Source organism: Mirounga leonina, unplaced genomic scaffold (assembly GCF_011800145.1).
Source record: "Mirounga leonina isolate KUSES-001 unplaced genomic scaffold, KU_Mleo_1.0 Mir_418, whole genome shotgun sequence".
Classification (NCBI taxonomy): domain Eukaryota; kingdom Metazoa; phylum Chordata; class Mammalia; order Carnivora; family Phocidae; genus Mirounga; species Mirounga leonina.
Window position 1 is genome coordinate 30,740,587 of NW_023270739.1, and position 21,538 is coordinate 30,762,124.

Sequence of the window (21,538 nt, forward strand, 5' to 3'; positions counted from 1 at the left end):
TTGCAATGCTACTTTTTCAGAATTTCCTCTTCCCAGCCTAACTCTTAATCTTCACCAAATCCAAAATAAGGGTTTGCTATTAGGGTATATATTTTAATTTGGAAACAACTAAACACCTCCAAACCTAAAGGCAACAAATAAGTTACATGGTCAAGTTAATGAATTCCTTTTTTCTTTTTCATTGAGTTACCCAGCACCCTGTCTTGTTCATTAAGATTATGAATTAAAGTATGATGGGCTATTTGTCTGACTTTGAATGTAATTCTATCAAAGAATTCCACTTTTCTTCTAGCAATAAATGATAGAATTCTTGGGATATTATTTCTAAAGCTCCCAACCCAGCTTTGAAGAGATATATTTGTATATTCAATCACTTTTTATAATAGACAATGTCACTGGTTTGTAGACATACCCTTACTTGGTCTGTATTTGAACAAAGAAAAGGATATGATATATAACATAAAAAGAAATAAAGAAAGGGAAAAATGCCAAAGTGGTGGCAGTGTGTTTTTTGGGGTCATGTGAGAGAATGTTTACACAAATAATAATTGTTACCACCTCCTGCATCTGTTTATGCTATTCCTTATGTTTGGTGCGGCCTCACTCCATCCCTGCCCAACTGTAATGCCGCTTTTATCCAACATTCCTGATCTCTCCTACTGTAATGATATTGGGTCATATAAATTATATAATGTAGTATAATTATTTGGGATGTGCCTTTCTCTCTTATTAGATATAAGCTCCTTTAAGGCAGATATCATGTGATTCATTACTGTTTATATCTCTGAATTTTATCCATATTACAATTAATATCAAGTGAGTGAATGATGAATGTGTGGACAGAAGAGATTTTGTGTAAGACAAATTTACAGGATGACATGCAATTGTATATGTAATTCTGTAAGAAATAAAATAAGGGATGTGCTTTAGTCAGAGAGGTAAAAAGGAAGAATTAAGAAAAAAGAGTCAGAAAATTTTAATTACTAACAGATAGCATATATTATGCATTGGCGTATACCTGAGATCAAATTTGATTTATGCAAGAAGGAAGAAGTTAGTTAAAAGAAATGTCTAAAGCACATGTGTACTTTATACTTTTTATACTTCTCGTCATATCAAGCTCTGAAGTGAATGGCCAAGGACAATCAGATGTCTTATACTCTGTAGAAAGTTTTTATCATAAAAATTAATAATAAAGAATCTTCATTATTTTAAGTACTTTTCCTCATTAAATATTATTGCTTTTCAACTTAAAATATTACAGGTACCCATAGGATATTGGACATACAGATCCAGGATTCATTAAGACTCTGTCACCTTGAGCCAAGGATTTATTTGATACCCTCCTGCATCTTTTATTCATACCAATTAACATATTTCAAAAAAGAATTAACACATTTACCATAAAGGAATTAAAAAAAAATAGTACTACCCACACTTTCCAATGCCGAAGAATAGCAAGGTGGTAAAAAGAGAATTAGACGATGAAGTTATTGAGTCTGTCAAAGACCTTCTTTCCAATGAAGACTCAGCTGATGATGCTTTTAAGAAGAGCGAACTAATTGTTGATGTTCAGGAAGAGAAAGATACAGATGTTGAAGAGGAATCTGAAGTTGAAGATGAAAGACCAGCTTGGAACAGTAAGCTACAATATATCCTGGCCCAAGTTGGATTTTCTGTAGGTTTAGGAAATGTGTGGCGATTCCCATACCTATGTCAGAAGAATGGAGGTGGTAAGTTTTGGGGTTTGTTTTTGCTTTTGTTAAGTGATACATTGCTGAGTAAATCGCAATTGACTGTCTCAAATAGCTCGTGTTGCTGCTGCAGCCTCATTATTTCAGAAACCATGAATTCCATTGTAAAGCCAGGGAGACTTCTTTGTTGGAAGTGAGCTCAACTCTGTTTTCAGATTAGGTTTCCATAGGAGCAGATGGCTTGTTATGAATACTCAAAGATTGCTCACAGATTCTTTCTGTGGATGCTTTTAAATATCGCTAAATTACTGACCTTTCTAACAAACGTTAGAGGCAGTCAGTTACTCTCTTTGGAGAAAAACCTAAAGTGTCTGATATAAGACAGGACTGGTGGAAGAAGTCAGAAAGAATGTTCTCTCCACAATTTGTTAACTCTGAATTTTAAATTATTTCACTTTTCAAAACAAAAATTACATACAATTTAGAATAATTATGGTGTTGAAATGCTGACCAGAACTTTGTAGATCCCAGGAGAAGGGATTTAAACAGAAAATGTAATCCCAGACATTCTTCATTCTTAGATATCATATATATTTGGTTTCTGATGCTACAGTATTTGGGGACAGTGTTTAGTTTCAAAGAAAACTTCAAAGAAATTAGCATCCTTAATTTAATTTTATTTGTTTTAAAGATTTTATTTATTTATTTGAGGGAGAAAGAGAAAGCACAAGAGAGCAAGGGGGTAGCGCTGAGGAAGAGGGAGAAGCAGACTTCCCACAGAGCAGGGAGCCCAACTCCATGCAGAGGCTCCATCCCAGGACCTTGGGATCATGACCTGAGCCAAAGGCAGATGCTTAACTGACTGAGCCACCCAGGCACCCCGATCCTTAATTTTATTTTATTTTTATTTATTTATTTATGTATTTATTTATTTTTAAAAGTTTAGTTCACTTTTTTTTTAAGATTTTATTTTATTTATTTGACAGAGACATAGTGAGAGCAGGAACACAAGCAAGGGGAGTGGGAGAGGGAGAAGCAGGCTTCCCGCAGAGCAGGGAGCCTGATGATGCGGGGCTCGATCCCAGGACCCTGGGATCAAGACCCGCGCCGAAGGCAGACGCTTAACCGACTGAGCCACCCAGGCGCCCCCCCATCCTTAATTTTAAACAAAAATATTTCCCATCAACATAACATTCTATTTTTTTATATTTTTGCATATATCAGTAAAGGTTGTTTAGCAAAAATTATCTTAAAAATCAATAAAAAAGCATGTACAAAGAATGGGTTGTTCATGTAAGACACAAGCTCTAGAGTACCCCAAAGTCAAGTAATGTTAACTAACATTTGGGTTGAAACTTTGTTATCTCTATACATGGAAACTATTAAAATAAATGAGGTTAAAGACTAAGTACTATATTAACTGCATTTCAGCATACAAAGGGTAGAAAGAATATTTTGATATTTGATTCCAGTTTGTGATAGTTTTGTTGACTGGACAAAAATATGGTTTTATATTTGATGTACAAATCAAATGAAATAATATAATCATATGTGAAATTTCTTTTTAGACTGTAAGATAAAAAGCTAAGGTGTTCCGATGACAAAATACGTTAAAGACCTTGCTTAGTTAATTCAGCTAGGCACAAAACAACAGGTTTGGAAAAAGTTGCCTGGTTGACAAATCTGCATGAGAGGTAAGAATCGATATAGGAAGTCTGTGATATACCACAGCACTCCACCAGCACTGTAAGCTCCTTAGCTAGTCGTTAACACCACATGTGAATTATTTATCAAATCAGCTATCAGCAGCTATGTACTACCCTGCTTTTTGTTTCTCATGAGCCATCCCATTTGCCAAGTCTAGCAGAAGGTGAGTTCTGATTTTTAAGCCTTTCACCTTATGACACTATTAAGGAAGAAGGCTGTCTTGGGTGAAGTCAGATTGCCTTCCATTTGATACCATTTTTTTTTTTTTTTCTTGGCGGCGAACTCAAAGGATTTCATATTTAGAAATTAGTTATTAGCAAAAATTGCTCCTCCTCATTTTCATATGGAAAAAGAGTCAAAATGCTCTTCCTACTATCGTTTCCTCTCTTCTAATCACAAATATAGACCGTGATGTTATAAAATGCCAGTGGACTTTATTGTTTCAAAATGGCTGTCAGGATACAAAAGGCTGTACCCAACACGTAGTGTAGCATTGAACCTTCCAGGTATTTGAATCATGTTTTCTGGGCTGTTAGTCAAACAGCTTCTGACCACCTGAATCCCACTCATTTGTCACTTGAGGCACTTCATGAATAATAGAACTAAAAAGTGATAGACCCAACGTAAGTTGATTTGTCTGAAGATATTAAACTTAAAGTACAATGGTTAAGCTTAATCAGTAGTGTATTATAGAAGCGACCAGCTCAGGTTTTGAAGTCAATTTGGCCTTGAAGCCTGGCTCTTTCCCACACTAGCCATGTGACCTTTTACAAGTTAACTTACTTCTTCTGGTTTAGTTCCCACACCTGTAAAAAGTGATGATAATGGTACTTACCCCATTGTATTCTTGTAAGGAATAAATGAATAACTACATGTAACATGCTTAGAAATGTGCCTGGCAAATAGTAAATGCTCAGTTATATCTTAGTTATGATGTTTTTATTTAGTTTATTTATTTAGTTATGACTATTTTTAATATGGGGGCTAACAGTAATTTTGAGTTAAAGAAAAAGCTAAGTATCTAATGGCATGCTATGCACACATAACTGAGGAAAGATTCCCAATGAGTCCAGTTTTAATTCACTCTCTCTGTAGTCATTAACACATACATAAACTCATCCACATTCTAGGATTAGGTGCATGTGTTAAAATGCACTTTCAGTCCTTTGGGAAACATTTTCAGGTCATTAGCGCCTGAACATTCCTAATCATTTTAGAATTAGATATTTTATAATTCTGTTTTATGAGCTCATGTATCCATGCTTTACATTACATACCCATCTATAGAATCAACTCAAGTCCAAAAGGCTGCAAATCGGTCATAAGAAAGTAGAGATTAGGGGCGCCTGGGTGGCTCAGTCAGTTAAGCATCTGCCTTTGGCTCAGGTCATGATCTCAGGGTCCTGGGATCGAGTCCCACGTCGGGCTCCTGGCTCAGCGGGGAGCTTGCTTCTCCCTCTGCCCCTCCCCCTGCTTGTTCTCTGTCTCTCTCTCAAATAAATAAATAAAATAAAATAAAAAGAAAGAGATTTTCTATGGGCCACTATATTAGGGAAATTCTTGTATATGGTCATTATTTCACAGATATATAGAGATACTGAGAAAATTATTAAAAATAATAATGTTTACTTCTTCAACAGACTACCAAAAAAATTTGGACAACTTCCAAAATCTACTCAATACCATTAAACACTTTTTTAAAATGGGAAGATACAATAATGGCCTCTAATTTGAAAAGGGCATTGACACCATCAATTGCATGACTGACTTGACAGTCTCTGGTGGGACAAAGCTCCAGATAAGAAATTTGAATGTAGGAAGTCCATTCTAGAGGTTACTTAATGAATAATTTGCATATGTATTCTTATGTAGAAATGAATACATTTCACATTTTAACTTTATCAGTTAATAGAACCTAATATTAACATTGTCAAACTATTTTAAAATAACTAGTTATATGTTTTGAGATTTGGCTATAATTTTCTTAAGTATGAAAACCTTACTACATGGATAATATATATTTGCACATATATTTTACAATAGGTGTTAAAAATATCTTAGTTTCTCAGTCAACCTCACTGCCCCTACACAGAATTTTGGAAAATGAAAAATTCTTTTTGGGGCACCTGGGTGGCTCAGTCGGTTAAGCTTCTGACTCTTGATTATGGCTCAGGTCATGATGTCAGGGTCGTGGAATTGAGCCACATGACAGGCTCTGCAGTAGGCATGGGTTTTTTTTTTTTTTTTTTTTTGTAAAGATTTTATTTATTTATTTGAGAGAGAGAGACAGAGATAGCGAGAGAGAGCAGGAGTGGGGAGGAGAGGGAGAAGCAGGCTTCCTGCTGAGCAGAGAGCCTGATTTGGGGCTCGATTCTAAGACCCTGGGATTATGACCTGAGCCAAAGGCAGACGCTTAACCAACTGAGCCATCCACACTTCCCGTAGGCATGGATTCTGCTTAAGATTCTCTCTCCTTCTCCCTCTGTCCCTCCCCATCCTTCAGCCTGTGTACACATGCTCTCTCTAAAAAAATAAAAATAAATAAATAATAATAATAATAATAATAATTCCTGAAACATACTTTTTAAATGAAGTATATTTGGGGGAAAAAATGACATTTGTCTGAGGTAGTTCTTTTTTTTTCTATTGTTTGTTCTTTTTCAATCTAGGAAGCTATTTCTTCTCTCCTGTTTTTATTTAGGGGAAAAAAGTCAGCTTTAGTACTATAAAATCTCATTCATTCTAATTTATCTGATTTGGAATGCATGTAGAGGTGAGTTTGAATAAGATTTAATAAATTCATTAGCAGTGTGTGAATAAGAATTCCAGGAGTTTGTGAAACCTACTTGAGGAAATAATTTTAAAGAATCAATTTTTTATGGAAAATGAAATTGTTTTACCCTTTCAATAAAATGAAACTAAAATTTATATTCTCACTTTTTTCATAATTATTTTTTATCATAAACTCTTTGTAGCAGTCAAATTCAGGTTTCAAATATTAGAAAGTTTAAAATGATGAAATTGCATTTTCTTTAAAGTCTTTTATAATTATACTATATAGAAGTTCAAATATTGTCTTTTATGAGATAATTTAAAATTAGTGTATTCTCTACTGTGACTGTTGAAAATATAATCTTTTTTGTTCTTGTCTCTATAGGTGCATATCTTTTGCCATATTTAATACTGCTACTGGTAATAGGTATTCCCCTTTTTTTCCTGGAACTCTCTGTGGGTCAGAGAATTCGGCGAGGAAGCATTGGTGTATGGAATTACATAAGCCCTAAACTGGGTGGCATTGGATTTGCAAGTTGTGTAGTAAGTTTCCTGGTATGGTATATGCCATATAATTTTTACAGGGTTTGTAACTGTATAGTTTGCATTTAAATGAAACCTTTGAGTGTGTATTTCTATTCAACTCTGTAATCATGTTTTTAAAAAACACCATTGGAGTTTGCACTAATGCACTAACCAAACTGTAAATATTAATACAGTTCATCTTGATAATGCATGTTCTTAAGATCTAAGAGAGATATCTATTTAGAAAAGATAATGTGTTTCAAATAAAAATGAAATGAGGATTTTTAATATGTTAAATGGGGTTTTATGCATTTCATCTCGTTTCAAAGGAAGTGGCATGGGAGGTGTAATGTAATAGCATTGTTTTGTTTTGCAGGTGTGCTTTTTTGTGGCTCTCTACTACAATGTCATCATTGGCTGGAGTTTGTTTTATTTTTCTCAGTCTTTTCAGCAACCTCTCCCTTGGGATCAATGTCCTTTGGTGAAAAATGCTTCACACACTTGTAAGACATGTATCATGTAGTGTTTTTGTATGTAAAGATCATAAAGTTGCTAAGGGCATGAGATTTTGAGATTTTTTTCTTTTCTTAAAATAATGTGGAAAAATCTCTCAAACTTATCATTACAAACTTTCCTCACTTTTAGGATTGGTATACTTAGAACAAAGACCATTGGTACCATCTAATTTTACTAGCTCTTCCCAAGTTATTTTATCATGCTGCATGACATTGGGGTAAAATATTATAACCCTTCAGTTGTTAGCTTTGACAATTTTTTATTTTGTACAACTTTCTTGATGCCTTACATTTTGATTAAAATAAATAAAATATAACTTTTGGTTATAAAATAAGTAAGTCATGGAGATGCAAAGTACAGCATAAGGAAGATAGTCAATAATATTGTAATAATTGTATGGTGACAGATGGTAACTACACTTACTGTGGTGAGCATCATGTCATGTACAGAATTGTAGAATCACTATATTGTACACCTGAAATGAATATAACATTTTATGTCAACTATACTTCAGTAACCCAATTTTTTTAAAAAAAAGGTCATACAGGTAATCATACATAAAAAATAGGACAAAAATAATTTGGATCGAAATAATTGTTTTTATGTCTTTAGTTCCCTTGTTTCATAGTTTTCCCATCATTTATTTTTAAATCCTAGAATATAAATAAAGGACAATTCCATTCCCTATGGTAGTGAGGTCCAGTAAATCTAGAATGCAACTCACATATGTAGTCTAAAATTTACTAGTAGCCACGTTGAAAAAAGTAAGAAATAGGTGAAATATTTTTCCAAGATATTAACATTTCAACAAATAATATAAACATTGTTAATGTAATAATTTAAAATATTTTTCTTGCACTAAGTCTCTAAAATCTTCTTTGCATTTTGTATTTACAGCACATACCACTTTAGACCAGCTTCATTTCAAAAGTCACATATGACCAGCAGCTAGTATATTTGACAGCTTCGTCACAGGAAGTCAGTCAGATAATTCCGGGCGCGGAAGGGGCTATAAACCTGTTGTATTTTAATTACTTTGCTAAAAAAAGCTTACATATTCCTATGTCAGAAATGTGTAATAAAAAATATTAACAAGAATACATGTCCGTGGATTTTTCACAATTTTGCACAATTGAGTTTTCACTGTGAATTTAAATGCTTCTCTAGAATAATAGTACTTTTCTCTGAAACGTTAAGAACTGATTTGTAGGCTTACTGGGGAAACAAAATGCCATTACTCTTCCTAGTCTGAAATGATTGTAATATCTTTCTTTTTACAGTTGTAGAGCCAGAATGTGAAAAAAGTTCCGCCACCACCTATTACTGGTACAGAGAAGCCCTGAATATTTCCAGTTCCATTTCTGAAAGTGGGGGCTTAAACTGGAAGATGACCGTCTGCTTGCTGGCTGCCTGGGTTGTGGTTTGCTTGGCTATGATCAAGGGCATTCAATCTTCTGGAAAAGTTAGTATGCTAGAGCCCTTCCTGCTTCTGCTAATCACCACTCCTGCATATGATGCCCACCTCAGGCTCCGCTATAAACGTCTGTGGACAAACTACAAGTACCACGTCATTCTAGGTAGTTAAATAAAGATTGGTGAAAAGTGGTGCTTTAAAAAATGCGTTCAAATTAAAGAAAGAACCTACAGACATGTTTTATAGTGAAATCTGAAGTCACTTATAATCTTTCCTTATTTCATCAAAGAGATTTTTTGAAGTTTTGTGTCAGGACCTAAAAGACCTTTATTTTTTGCTCTTCATTCCGTTGGTCCTCATGTTTTAGTTCACTGAAGATGAAGTCGAGACAGAAATAACAGGAGAGCAAGTCCTACAAATCAGGAGATGGGTGCCTCAGGCTGAGAGTACAGCCCTGCTGAGTCCTGAAGCTGCAGAGCTGGGTCTGTGGTAGCTGGCAAGGGTCTGGGGGCAGAGCTCAGCTGGGGGAAGGGGGCAGGGTTGTCAGGGAGGCACTCTAATGTGAGGCTTTGCAGGTCAGAGAGAGGAATTCACATTTTATTGCAACTGTATTAAAAATCCCTGGAGTTCTTTAAGCAGGAATAAGATAACCTGAGTGGTAGCCTGAAAACTAGGAGAATATTACCAGTAGAGCAGGACTACTTCTGAATGTTTGACTTTAGCACCTAGATGGATGGTTGCTCTATTTGCTGAGACAGAGACAGGTGGGGACATCTCTGGGCAAAAGTCAGAAGTTCTTTTCTGGATCTGAAAATTTTAGGGACCTTTTAGGCTTCCACGTGCAAACGTCAAGGAAGCAGTAAATATCCAGTTAGGACAATTGCTTTTCTATGCTAAAACATTCACATAACTTTAAGCATGAACATTTGTGAAGCAGAAAGTTAAACCTTGACATTGTTAATTATTCAGAGTCTTAGGAGCCTTCACAGGGGCCCACTCTCTACTCCAGAAGCTTTACAGAATTATAATGGAATTTTGATTAATGAAAAAAAAAAGGACTCTTTTTTGCTGTTGCTGTTACCTAAAACAATAAAAGTATGAATTTGTTAGGGAGATAGTAGCCATTATTTCTCTTACATATTGCTTGTTTTGTGAACTATAAGAAATAAACACTTTCAAGTTACATCATACCAGTGGACTATTTTAAAGGAGTGTAAATAAGGGAGATTGCCTATTTCTCGTTATATCTCAAATAGGATCTTAAGTAAGTCACATTCCATTAAGACTAATAAGCCATTCTAATATGATGGCTATACAACGTATTAATAGTACTATTAATCATGCTATAAAAACAGAGACTGTCAAAGTATAGAATTAAACATGATCTTAACTACAGAAAGGAATATCGTTGTTAGTGTGTCTCACCTACATTTATTTTTTTTCTTTGTAGATCATGTACTTTAGTTCTCTTTTCCCGTATGTGGTACTTATATGCTTCCTAATCAGAGCACTCCTCTTAAATGGTTCAGTTGATGGCATCCGCCACATGTTTACCCCTAAGGTATGTACTGCATTTCTATATAAGGCTCATGATCATAAAAGCATTAGGTTTATTGTTCAAATGTCCCCACAGCTAGATTTAAAGGATAATTGTTCTAACATATGTATGCTAGCCTTTTAAATTATAGCTGTTGTGTTAACCAGCCTAGAAAAACCAGGGCTTTTAAATATCCATAATTATATCCATCTATTTCCAATTTTAAATGTCCCATTTTAGTTCTAGAGTGAGACAATCCCTATGTGAACCTTAAAACTTCCTTTTATAGTAAATTAACTTCTAATTTTTTACACTGATAAATTTTAGGACTTTTCCATCTTTTTAAAAGATTTTATTTATTTATTTGAGAGAGAGAGAGAGCATGTGAGCAGGGGGAGGAGCAGAGGGAGAGGGACAAGATGACTTGTGCTGAGCATGGAGCCTACCATGAGGTTCAATCCCACAACCCTGAGATCATGACGTGAGCCAAAATCAAGAGTCGGACACCTAACCGACTGAGCCACCTAGGGGCCCCAGGACGTTTCCATCTTTCCTCTATTTCCTTCTCTATGTCAGTGGCTCTTAATCTTTTGTAATTGACCCCTTTGAAAAAATCTATAATAAGATCTTCTTACCAGAGAAACATAATGAACATATTAATTTGTTTAATGTCTCAGAAGGTTGACAGATCACCTAAAATCCATGAACCCAGGCTGAGAAGGCTTCTGTACTCTAAATCCTGTCTCAGAGAAAATCCATGTTCTTGTTTCGAGGTTTTGTGCCTCCTAGAATAATATTTATAGTGGTGAGTTTGGGAAGTTTTGTAACCTTTATAAATGCATATACATTTCAGGAAAGTTCTCATTAGGCTCCACAAAAGGCTCAGAACTGATGTTCTCTCATTCATCTTAGAGTTGAACTCAATGCTGGGCACCTTGAACCTGCTTAATCAATCCTTGTAAACTTGGGATAGTGATTTGGCAGGAAACAAAAACAAGTTTTGAAGGGTATATACATTTTAGTTATTCACTGAAATGAAGTTAACACCTCATTATTAGTTTGCCAACACTATTACAGGCAGACATGGAGTTATAAAGATAAAGTTTCAAATTAATTCAGAAAGTGGAAGTTATCTGAAGGGTGAATGTGCAGTCAGCATCATGCTGTGGGATTTGGGCAGAAATTAGCTTTCCTGGAATTCTTTGTCACTCCAGCTGCCTTGATAGGATGTAAAAGAGGCTGTGTTCTTTGGGTATCACGTTTCAGCTTAGTATTCATTCTCTAGTAGCAAAAATGCTGCCATTGGTATCTGATTTTCTTGACTAATTCAAAAGTCCTGGTTAGCATTTAGAGTTGTTGGAACCCCTCAGTGAATAACTAGTTAAGATATTTGGCTTCAAATGGGCCATATTTACTAAGCAAAAATATTTATATTGTAATATCTAAAAAAAAAGATTTCTGAGTTTAAAACAACCAACTTTGGTGTAAACTTCTGGAATATCACCTTATATAAGTTGGCAATTGCTTGTGACATAATTCTAAATATTTGAATTAAATAGCTATCTTAGAATTCAGCTACTTTGATATGACACTTTCACATGGCCCCGTATTTAAAACTATGGCATTACTGACATTTTCATCTGGGACTAGGAATCACTATTAAAATATAGTTAATTCTTTCTTAAGCCCACTTTTCATTGATTATAGATAAAATTCTGTTTTAGGTCACTGCAGGTGTGATAGTTAATATAATAACGATAAGTTCTCAGTTACTTTTTAGTTTACATTGTTTGTCCGAGGGAGAAAGTAAAGCACACAAACTATTCCCAAAACAGTGAATGGAGATATAGCTCCTGAACTGGAAGAAAGCGGAATAATGTCTTTAGTAAATGGGTGTTGCCTGCCATCTAGTGGGTAAAGTAGAGATAGATAGTTGAGTGTATTTGAGATCAATATTAATGATAGAGTGGTAATGTAGCAGCCATCAACAAACAGTATGAGTATTTCAGTTAAATCTTAATAAATTATAAATATAATCATGATTATGTCTCAATTATAATCACTAAAATTAATAAATTGAACTAAAATTGAACAATAAATCCTAATAACTAATAACTGAAATAATTAAATCCTAGTAACTAAAATTGAACAATAAATCCTAATGTTTAAAATGCGCATTTTGGAATCACTTCGGTTTATATTTCAGCTCTACCTCAGAACTGCCGTGTGACCTTGGGCAGGTTTCTTAACCTTTTTAAGATTCAGACAATAGTAGCAACAAATTTCATTGATTGTTCTGAAGATTAATTGAGATAGTCCATGCAAAGTGCTTATCAGTGTTCCTACCAATGCAGTCCATATATGTCAACAATTATTGAGCACTTAGAGTGGTATATGCCTTGTTACTCCCATCTTTAGTTGAAGAAGCTGAAACTCAGGGAGGGCAGCCACTTACTTTAGATTGCACTGCTTTTAGATTATTAAATAGCAGAATCGAGATCTAGCACTGTGGACCTCATCTTCTTACCCACATTTGACATTGCCCCCAATGAAGGCAGCCTCATTGCAATAGTAAAAAGAGATAAAATACCAATTTAAACACTTTTTTTACTCAAAAATCAAACCTGTTCATTGACATCTATGTCACATATGGCTAATATTAATTGTTCCATTTAAAAGGTTTGATTATATACAGTGATAATTGTCCAAGAAGTAAAGCAGAGTTACTTGAAATATATGTTCAGCACAGGTTCAGACCTTCAGAACTTTGGCTCTGAAAGGTTCTTAGAGATGATGCAGTTGCATTGCTTCAATTTTCAAAGAAAAGGCTTTCAGAAAACTATCGAAAGAAATGCATCATACATACGTGAATAAGCAAAGTACAAATAGTCAACTCTCCCAAACTTATAATCTGCTTATTATCTGCCTTGACTACTAGACTGTCCCCAGAAAACACAAAACTTAGGGTATTAGTTAAATAATTCAGTTTTATTGGTAATTAATTTATTTTGCTTTGGAAAGAAAACAAAGACTTAAAATAGGAAATGATTGAAGATAGTTAATTTCAAATAGTCCTTCTGATTTGTCTTAAAGATAACTTAAAAATTCCTATATAAGTAGAAAATCTCCATGTGAGTAAAATCTCCATCTACACGATTGTCTCTAGTTTTTCTTTTTCATATTTCTGGTCTCACTACTAAGTGAAAACTTCGTTATTTCTACTAAGAACAGATTATTCTCCCAGTTGAAATAATCTTTGGGTGCATAAATATCATTATGATATATTTAAATAAGAGAACTAATTCCATGTAGATTATTCCGAAGTACTATGTTGCAGCTGACTTCTATTATGTTTAATTTTAAACAGCTTGAAATGATGCTGGAACCCAAGGTCTGGAGAGAAGCTGCTACTCAGGTGTTCTTTGCCTTAGGTCTGGGATTTGGTGGTGTCATCGCCTTTTCAAGCTACAACAAAAGAGACAACAACTGCCACTTTGATGCTGTCCTGGTGTCCTTCATTAATTTTTTTACATCTGTCCTGGCAACACTGGTGGTGTTTGCAGTTCTGGGCTTTAAAGCAAATGTCATAAATGAGAAATGCATAGCAGAGTATGGATATTAATTTCCTTTAGCTTTTGATGGCATAATTGTATAAAACGTATACCCCCCCAAACCCATAAAGCTGCATTCGTTGTGTTGTTCTATTTTTCAGAAATTCGAAAATGATCATAAAATTTTTGAAAATGGGCAACATTAGTCAGGATATTATTCCTCATCATATCAACCTTTCAGCTGTTACTGCCGAAGATTATCATTTAGTTTATGACATCATTCAAAAAGTGAAAGAAGAAGAATTTTCTGCTCTTCATCTCAATTCCTGTCAAACTGAGGATGAGCTAAATAAAGTGAGTAAGCTATGTCTAAGCAACACAGTAATTATCACTCAGGTAAAAATACACATTATCCAGAAGACTTCTTTTAGGAAAATGAGCTTTAAAATGACAGTGGAAGATTATGCTATTTCAAAATTCACATTTTTTATTTCAGAGAACATACTTTTTTTTTTTAAGTTTTTATTTTTATTTTTTATTATGTTATGTTAATCACCATACATTACATCATTAGTTTTTGATGTAGTGTTCCATGATTCATTGTTTGCATATAACACCCAGTGCTCCATTCAGTACATGCCCTCTTTAATACCCATCAATAGGCTAACCCATCCCCCCATCCCCCTCCCCTCTAGAACCCTCAGTTTGTTTCTCAGAGCCCATAGTCTCTCATGGTGCGTCCTCCCCTCGATTTCCCCCCCTTCATTTTTCCCTTCCTGCTATCTTCTTCTTCTTCTTTTTTTTTTTTTTTAACATATAATGTATTATTTGTTTCAGAGGTACAGGTCTGCAATTCAACAGTCTTACACAATTCACAGTGCTCACCATAGCACATACCTTTCCCAATGTCTATCACCCAGCCACTCCATCCCTCCCACCCCCCACCACTCCAGCAACCCTCAGTTTGTTCCTGAGATTAAGAATTCCTCATATCGGTGAGATCATATGATACATGTCTTTCTCTGATTGACTTATTTCGCTCAGCATAAAAACCTCCAGTTCCATCCACGTCGTTGCAAATGGCAAGATGTCATTCCTTTTGATGGCTGCATAATATTCCATTGTATATATATGCCACCTCTCCTTTATCCATTCATCTGTTGATGGACATCTTGGCTCTTTCCATAGTTTGGCTATTGTGGACATTGATGCTATAAACATTGGGGTGCACGTACCCCTTCGAATCACTACATTTGTATCTTTGGGTAAATACCCAGTAGTGCAGTTGCTGGGTTGTAGGATAGCTTTATTTTCAACTTTTTGAGGAACCTCCATACTGTTTTCCAGAGTGGCTGCACCAGCTTGCATTCCCACCGACAGTATAGGAGGGTTCCCCTTTCTCCGCATCCCCACCAACATCTGTCGTTTCCTGACTTGTTAACTTTAGCCATTCTGACTGGTGTGAGGTGGTATGTCATTGAGGTTTTGATTTGGATTTCCCTGATGCCGAGCGATGTTGAGCACTTTTTCATGTGTCTGTTGGCCATTTGGATGTCTTCTTTGGAAAAATGTCTGTTCATGTCTTCTGCCCATTTCTTGATTGGATCATTTGTTCTTTGAGTGTTGAGTTTGATAAGTTCTTTATAGATTTTGGATACTAGCCCTTTATCTGATATGTCATTTGCAAATATCTTCTCCCATTCTTTCGGTTGTCAACTTCTTCCTAGAAACATCGCCAAAGGCAAGGGAAGCAAGGGCAAAAATGAACTATTGGGGCTTCGTCAAGATAAAAAGCTTTTGCACAGCAAAAAAACAGTCAACAAAACCTAAAGTTTTTATTTTAATTCCAGTTAGTTAACATGTGGAATTTAAGGAACAAAACAAACAAGCAAAGGGAAAAAAATAAGAGAGAGAATGCAAAAAAACATATTTTCTTAAATTACAAAGATTTGCTTTACTTTAAAAAGCAATCTCACTGATTAAGCCACAAAAATTTAAAATATGAATATAAATCAATTTTCACCAAAGAAAATGAAATTAGTCTGATACTTTTCCTGATATAATCTTTAACACAAAATTTAAGTTATGACTATCATTAATGTATTGCATGGTTGTTTGGACACATAATTGATATTTAGCCATTTTAATATTTTTGTTTAACAAGTTCATGACTAACTTCTTTAGCTACTGTCATTTATTTTAATAAACATGAAACAGGTGAATATTAATATGCATCATTGTATTAGTTGTTGCCCTTTCCCCTGTATTGCCAAAAAGGAAAATATAATGGAGAAATCGACCATTGATCCCTTGCAGTAAGACAGCTAACACTATACATGAGACTAAACATAAAGCATCATGTGCAAGAAATTATGGATGGAGCCATCATTTATATAAAAATCTTGAGTTCTGTAAAGAAAGATTTAATTATTAAATCACCCTTTAAAGTTTTTGTTTTTGCTTTTTCCTTTTTTAATTCTGGTCTGTTGTTTTTATCAAATAACACAATCAACTTTTGTTTAGAGGCACAGTTTCTTAGGAGACAGCATGATATCAGCCTATCTATTTCCAGTAACTCCCAAGCATTATGCAGAGTTTTCCCTCCCCTATGTAACTGGTATATATAGCCATCCCTTAATATTGCTCAGTACTAATGTTGCTATTTTATATAATTTACAGGCTGTTCAGGGGACTGGTTTAGCTTTCATTGCCTTTACAGAAGCAATGACACATTTCCCTGCATCCCCCTTCTGGTCAGTGATGTTCTTCCTCATGCTGGTAAATCTAGGGCTTGGCAGCATGTTTGGAACCATTGAAGGGATCATCACACCTATTGTGGACACTTTCAAAGTGAGGAAAGAAATTCTTACTGGTGAGTTTTTAGGTATTTGACTTTTCATTGAACTGATACAGGCCATTTTACTCTTGGTGAGAGGTCAGAAATGGAAATGGAAAGTGTTTTATTAATGCCCATTTATTAATATGTATTACTATTATTTGTTAGTTTATTTATATGTTATATACAATGCAAATGATAGATTCTAGATTCAATGGAGATTATATTAATTATTTGTTGATTACTTATTTTTTATTAATAGTAATGTCACTATTATGAATTTATTCATGAACCTATCATGAATAGAATGAAGTCATAGAATGTTCATGTATAATTTTGTAAATAAGACAATTATTTTTAAAAGTTCAGATCCAATATTCCTTTTCCAAAAAGTGCATCATTGAAATTGATTAAACCTAAATTCAGTTCTCATATAAAATAGCCCTTGTAGCCTACTAGTAGTTAATATATCCAAGTAAGAAAGAAAATAAAATAATTTATCAATATTGACTGTTATTATTAAGTCCAATGCAATTATTAAAACCAGTTTTGGGGGTGCCTGGGTGGCTCAGTTGGTTGGGCGACTGCCTTTGGCTCAGGTCATGATCCCAGGGTCTTGGGATTGAGCCCCACGTTGGGGTCCCTGCTCTGCAGGGGAGCCTCCTTCTCCCTCTCCCTCTCCTTCTGCCTGCTGCTTCCCCTGCTTGTGCTCCCTCTCTGTGTCAGATAAATAAAATCTTAAAAAAGAAATAGAGTACCAGTTTTGTACTGCACCATCCTTGCACTTGAAGGATATAAAGGATATAAGAGAAATTATAAAAGAGATAGAGATATAGGAGAGCCTTGTCTCCAAAAATAATAGAACTGATAACACCAAGTCTGGTACATAAGACTTACACCATGTAATATACTGATAGATGGCATAGTAGTGATTTAACATGTTACAAGAATTAAGAAGCTGCGAGGGTCATCTAAATATATGATGGAACTATCAGTGACAGGGATGGCAGTTGAATTGGAAAGGGGAAGGGTCTTGTAGGGGTCAGAGGATAGCTTTAGTAATAGCTTTAGTTCAACATATATAAACAGAGATAAAGGGAACAGTTAAGGAAGCCAGCCAGACCAGAGTGCAGGAACAGTGTTGGTAAGTGATGCAAAAACAAATTAGAAAATATATGTTTATACCTATATATATATATAGGTATATAGTATTGAGTATATAGTATTGAATGCTGGGCAGTAATATACAAGCTCATCGAAGTTCTGTTTTTGGCTCTGAAAGATTTAGTAATAACTGCTGTATAAATAACTTTCAAATATGTATTTTATCAGTTAGTGCTCTGCTAAGTTTGTGTATGTACGTGTAAAACAATTTTAGCAGTTTATTAAATGCTTATGTCTTAACTCAGCTATAAATGAGAAACTTCCTTATCTTCTCCCAAATGAGGCAGTCTCTACTTCTGAAGTTTCTATTTAATTCAAGGCTACCTGTATCCTGCCTGATGTGCATACTAAATAACATCTTTGCCACTTTCCTCATCTTTGCCCCATATCTAAACCCCCCTGTAGTAAGAGGGCTTGCAAAATTAAGGGAAAAGCAACAGTGTAGAGGGAAAGAACACACGAGGTAGTATTTGGTGAACCCCACTGGGAGAACCTGTTTGGTCAGAGCAAAGGGGAATGTCCTCTCTTTTCCCATTACCTGTCTTTTGGGATCATACCTATACTTAAAGTCATATTTCACCTCAATGAAACGTTGTGCTTTTGTCTTGTCTGATAGTACAGTAGGACTGAGATAAGTAAATTACTTACAGTCTTTACTCTCAAATCTCCAGCAAAGCTCTTACTATCTGTGCCACCTAGAATATGCTTTCTTCATACTCACCATGTACTACAGTGTAAGTAGGTGAGAGTGAAAGTGACACAGGCCGTGGTTCGAGCCCTGCTACTTCCATCCTGAGACTTTGAGTACAGGATGCTGGGACAAGCATTTAAATATTTCAGTAGGGGCGCCTGGGTGGCTCAGTCGTCAAGCATCTGCTTTCGGCTCAGGTCATGATCCCAGGGTCCTGAGATCAAGCCCCGCATCAGGCTCCCTGCTCAGCGGGAAGCCTGCTTCTCCCTCTCCCACTCCCCCTGCTTGTGTCCCCTCTCTCACTGTGTACTCTCTCTGTCAAATAAATAAATAAAATCTTAAAAAAAGAAAATTTCAGTATGCGATAGACTCCAAGTAAATGTTACTTTTCCATCTCTACATTATATGTTTATATATAATATTCATTTATGTATGATGTAACTCATACAACTAGCATTGTCCTTGAGAAATGGAGGTGATGACTTCACTTAACCCATACTTAGGGAGATTGTCAGGGAACCCCCATGTGATTGAACTCAAGGATGTCTGTTTTCTCCCCTCCCAAACTGCCAGTACCTGCTCTACTACTTTTTTTTTTAAGATTTTATTTTTTTTATTTAAGAGAGATAGAGCATGAGTTGGGTGGGGGAGGAGGCAGAGGGAAAGGGAGAAGCAGACTTCCTGCTGTCTGCTCTACTACTTTTACTCGCCTCTGCTCAAAGGTGGTTGAGAAATAGAACGCAGTCATCTTTTATTTTTGACAGCTTCTCTACTAAAGTGTGTGAAAGAATAGAGTCTAGCATAAATATGAGAATATTATATGGATCCCAGGAATCTCTCTAAGCTTTTATATTAATTGTAGCTGGTCAAAAGTTACTGTCTTACAATGGATTCATATTAAATCTGGGGCTAAATCCAGGCAACTCCCAATGTATTATATTCCATAGTATCAGGAAAGGTGTTGCCTATTTTTATCATTGAAAAGTTATAAAAGTGAAGACAACGTTGTTTGAATATAATAACTCATAATTAAATGTAAAAGACTGGACTGAATAAAAGCTTAATTTTTTCATCTATTTCTTTTGTACAGTTATCTGTTGTCTTCTGGCATTTTGTATCGGCCTGATATTTGTGCAACGCTCTGGAAATTACTTCGTTACAATGTTTGATGATTATTCTGCTACACTCCCTCTGCTAATTGTAGTCATTTTGGAGAATATTGCTGTAGCCTTTGTTTATGGCATAGATAAGTAAGTATATTTGCTTTTATGCATTCATTTTTCATCTCTGTATTGGAAAGGCCAATTGTCAATATCTTTTTCATTTAGAAGAGGAGGGAAATGACTAGAGGGAAAAATTCTTTGCAACAAAATCAAATCTTTTTCAGGCTCTTCTTGGTTCAATCCTTTTAATAAAGTCTATTCTTCTATTAGGTGATTAGATAGAATTGTGCGGATGGTAATATAATCTGGGATTCTGGAGCTTTGATTTAACTCTAGTTATGAAATAGTATCTTCCAGGATCTAGTGAGTAATGGCTATGCTCCAAGAACCTTGTTAAGTTGTTTTAAGTTATTATAATTGTCCACATTTCACATTTCTCAGGCTTATGAGACACCATGTGACTTGCTCATCACCTGGACAGAGGCACACCTGGGATTCATAGCTGTCTCTGCTTAACTTTAAAGCCTGTCTTCCTAATTACTTTGCTAATCTGTTTTATGGGAGGAGTTTTATTTTATTATGATACATAACGTCCTATGTAGCAGGTCAGTTTTGGGAAGTGATCTATCCTGCTTGGAGGCATATGTGGCATTTGCTATGCACAAACTTCATATTTACGTGGAGTCATTACTTGAATAACTAGATGCCTAAACCTCTAAATTATATACCTGCCTGATGTGAAAAGTATATATACTTGGCATGAAATGAGGCATTAGAGTAATCTCAGAAGAAAAAGGTTACTGGAGGTTTTGTACAATATTTTTTTTTTAAAGTTGTTGTCTTTAGTTAACATATATGGACTAAGGCAGTAAGATCGGCAAGCTTATTAGAGGTCTACGTAAAGGAGCAAGGAGTGTGTTGCATGAAGACCAGAGTCCTCTTAAACAACATAGAGAATGTTACTGGTATTGAATGAGCTTCGTGACAAAGCTTGGAGAATGTTTTTATTAGTGTCAAAAGCTCCAGGCAAGGAAGGGGAGGGAGACTTACTTTTAATAATCATGTACTATATGGCAATAGAAGTAATAGCTATCTGACATGCATTAAATCTGAATCCTCATAAAAAGACCCTGTGGTAACTAGTATCATCCATATTATAGATGGAAAATTAGCCTTACTCGTGCAGGAGAACAAGAATGTTGGTTACAAGCCAGGACTGTAATTTAGAAGGCAGTTTCAACATTAGGTATCCCTATACTCTACCAAGATACCCCTAACTTGCACTGTGTTGGAATTTGATATTATCATTGGACTGATCTGTGGATCAATAAGATCATAATTTAGATTTCCATTTAAACAGTTTGTCATTTACAATAGGCATAGTACAAAATATCTCTTCTTAGTAGTTAGTGTCCCTAAATAATAATAGTTAACAACAGCAAGAGTAGTGATACTACTACTAATAGTAGTTATTAAACCGGTATCTATTAAAGTCCTTCTATATGTGCACCTACTAAATTCCTACTGTATGCAAGGTAGTGTGCTCTGCATACATTGCCTATGAGCCTAACAATAACCTTCTCAGATAGAAGGTTTTTTGAAAATGCCCAAAAAATGCTCTTCCATCTTTTGGTATATATGTTAGTGTCTAAAAATGCAAGAAAATTCACTTCACTTGAATGTGGCCAAATCTTAGGAAAAATATTTTTTAAAAAAGAGGAAGGGAACAGAATAAATCCCTGCAGACAACAAAAGAACATAAGCAAAATAGATGAAAAACTAACCATATTTCAAAAATGAGTTGAAATATATTTTTCTAAAAGAAAAAGAATAGCATACATCAGTTGTTTAAAAATCAAGAAATATGATAATTAAAGAAAAGGAAGATTTGAAAACAGGTGATAGAACTCAGGAAATAATTGTGAATATTAATATTCAGATGATGATCAAATTACAAAGAACACAAAA

At 35.1% G+C, this 21,538-nt stretch overlaps 1 protein-coding gene across 1 annotated transcript in view; it reads left to right on the forward strand.

Annotated features, from left to right (window-relative positions):
* The window catches only part of SLC6A15 (solute carrier family 6 member 15), a 43,014-nt gene that overhangs the window by 17,190 nt on the left and 4,286 nt on the right, over positions 1–21,538 (forward strand). Inside the window, exons 2-10 of the mRNA XM_034987884.1 lie at positions 1,265–1,733; positions 6,559–6,716; positions 7,075–7,201; positions 8,495–8,676; positions 10,079–10,189; positions 13,533–13,774; positions 13,878–14,070; positions 16,396–16,588; positions 19,498–19,657. Coding sequence (XP_034843775.1) covers positions 1,445–1,733; positions 6,559–6,716; positions 7,075–7,201; positions 8,495–8,676; positions 10,079–10,189; positions 13,533–13,774; positions 13,878–14,070; positions 16,396–16,588; positions 19,498–19,657 — 1,655 coding nt within the window. The 5' untranslated portion in view covers positions 1,265–1,444. The remainder of the gene's footprint in view (positions 1–1,264; positions 1,734–6,558; positions 6,717–7,074; positions 7,202–8,494; positions 8,677–10,078; positions 10,190–13,532; positions 13,775–13,877; positions 14,071–16,395; positions 16,589–19,497; positions 19,658–21,538) is intronic.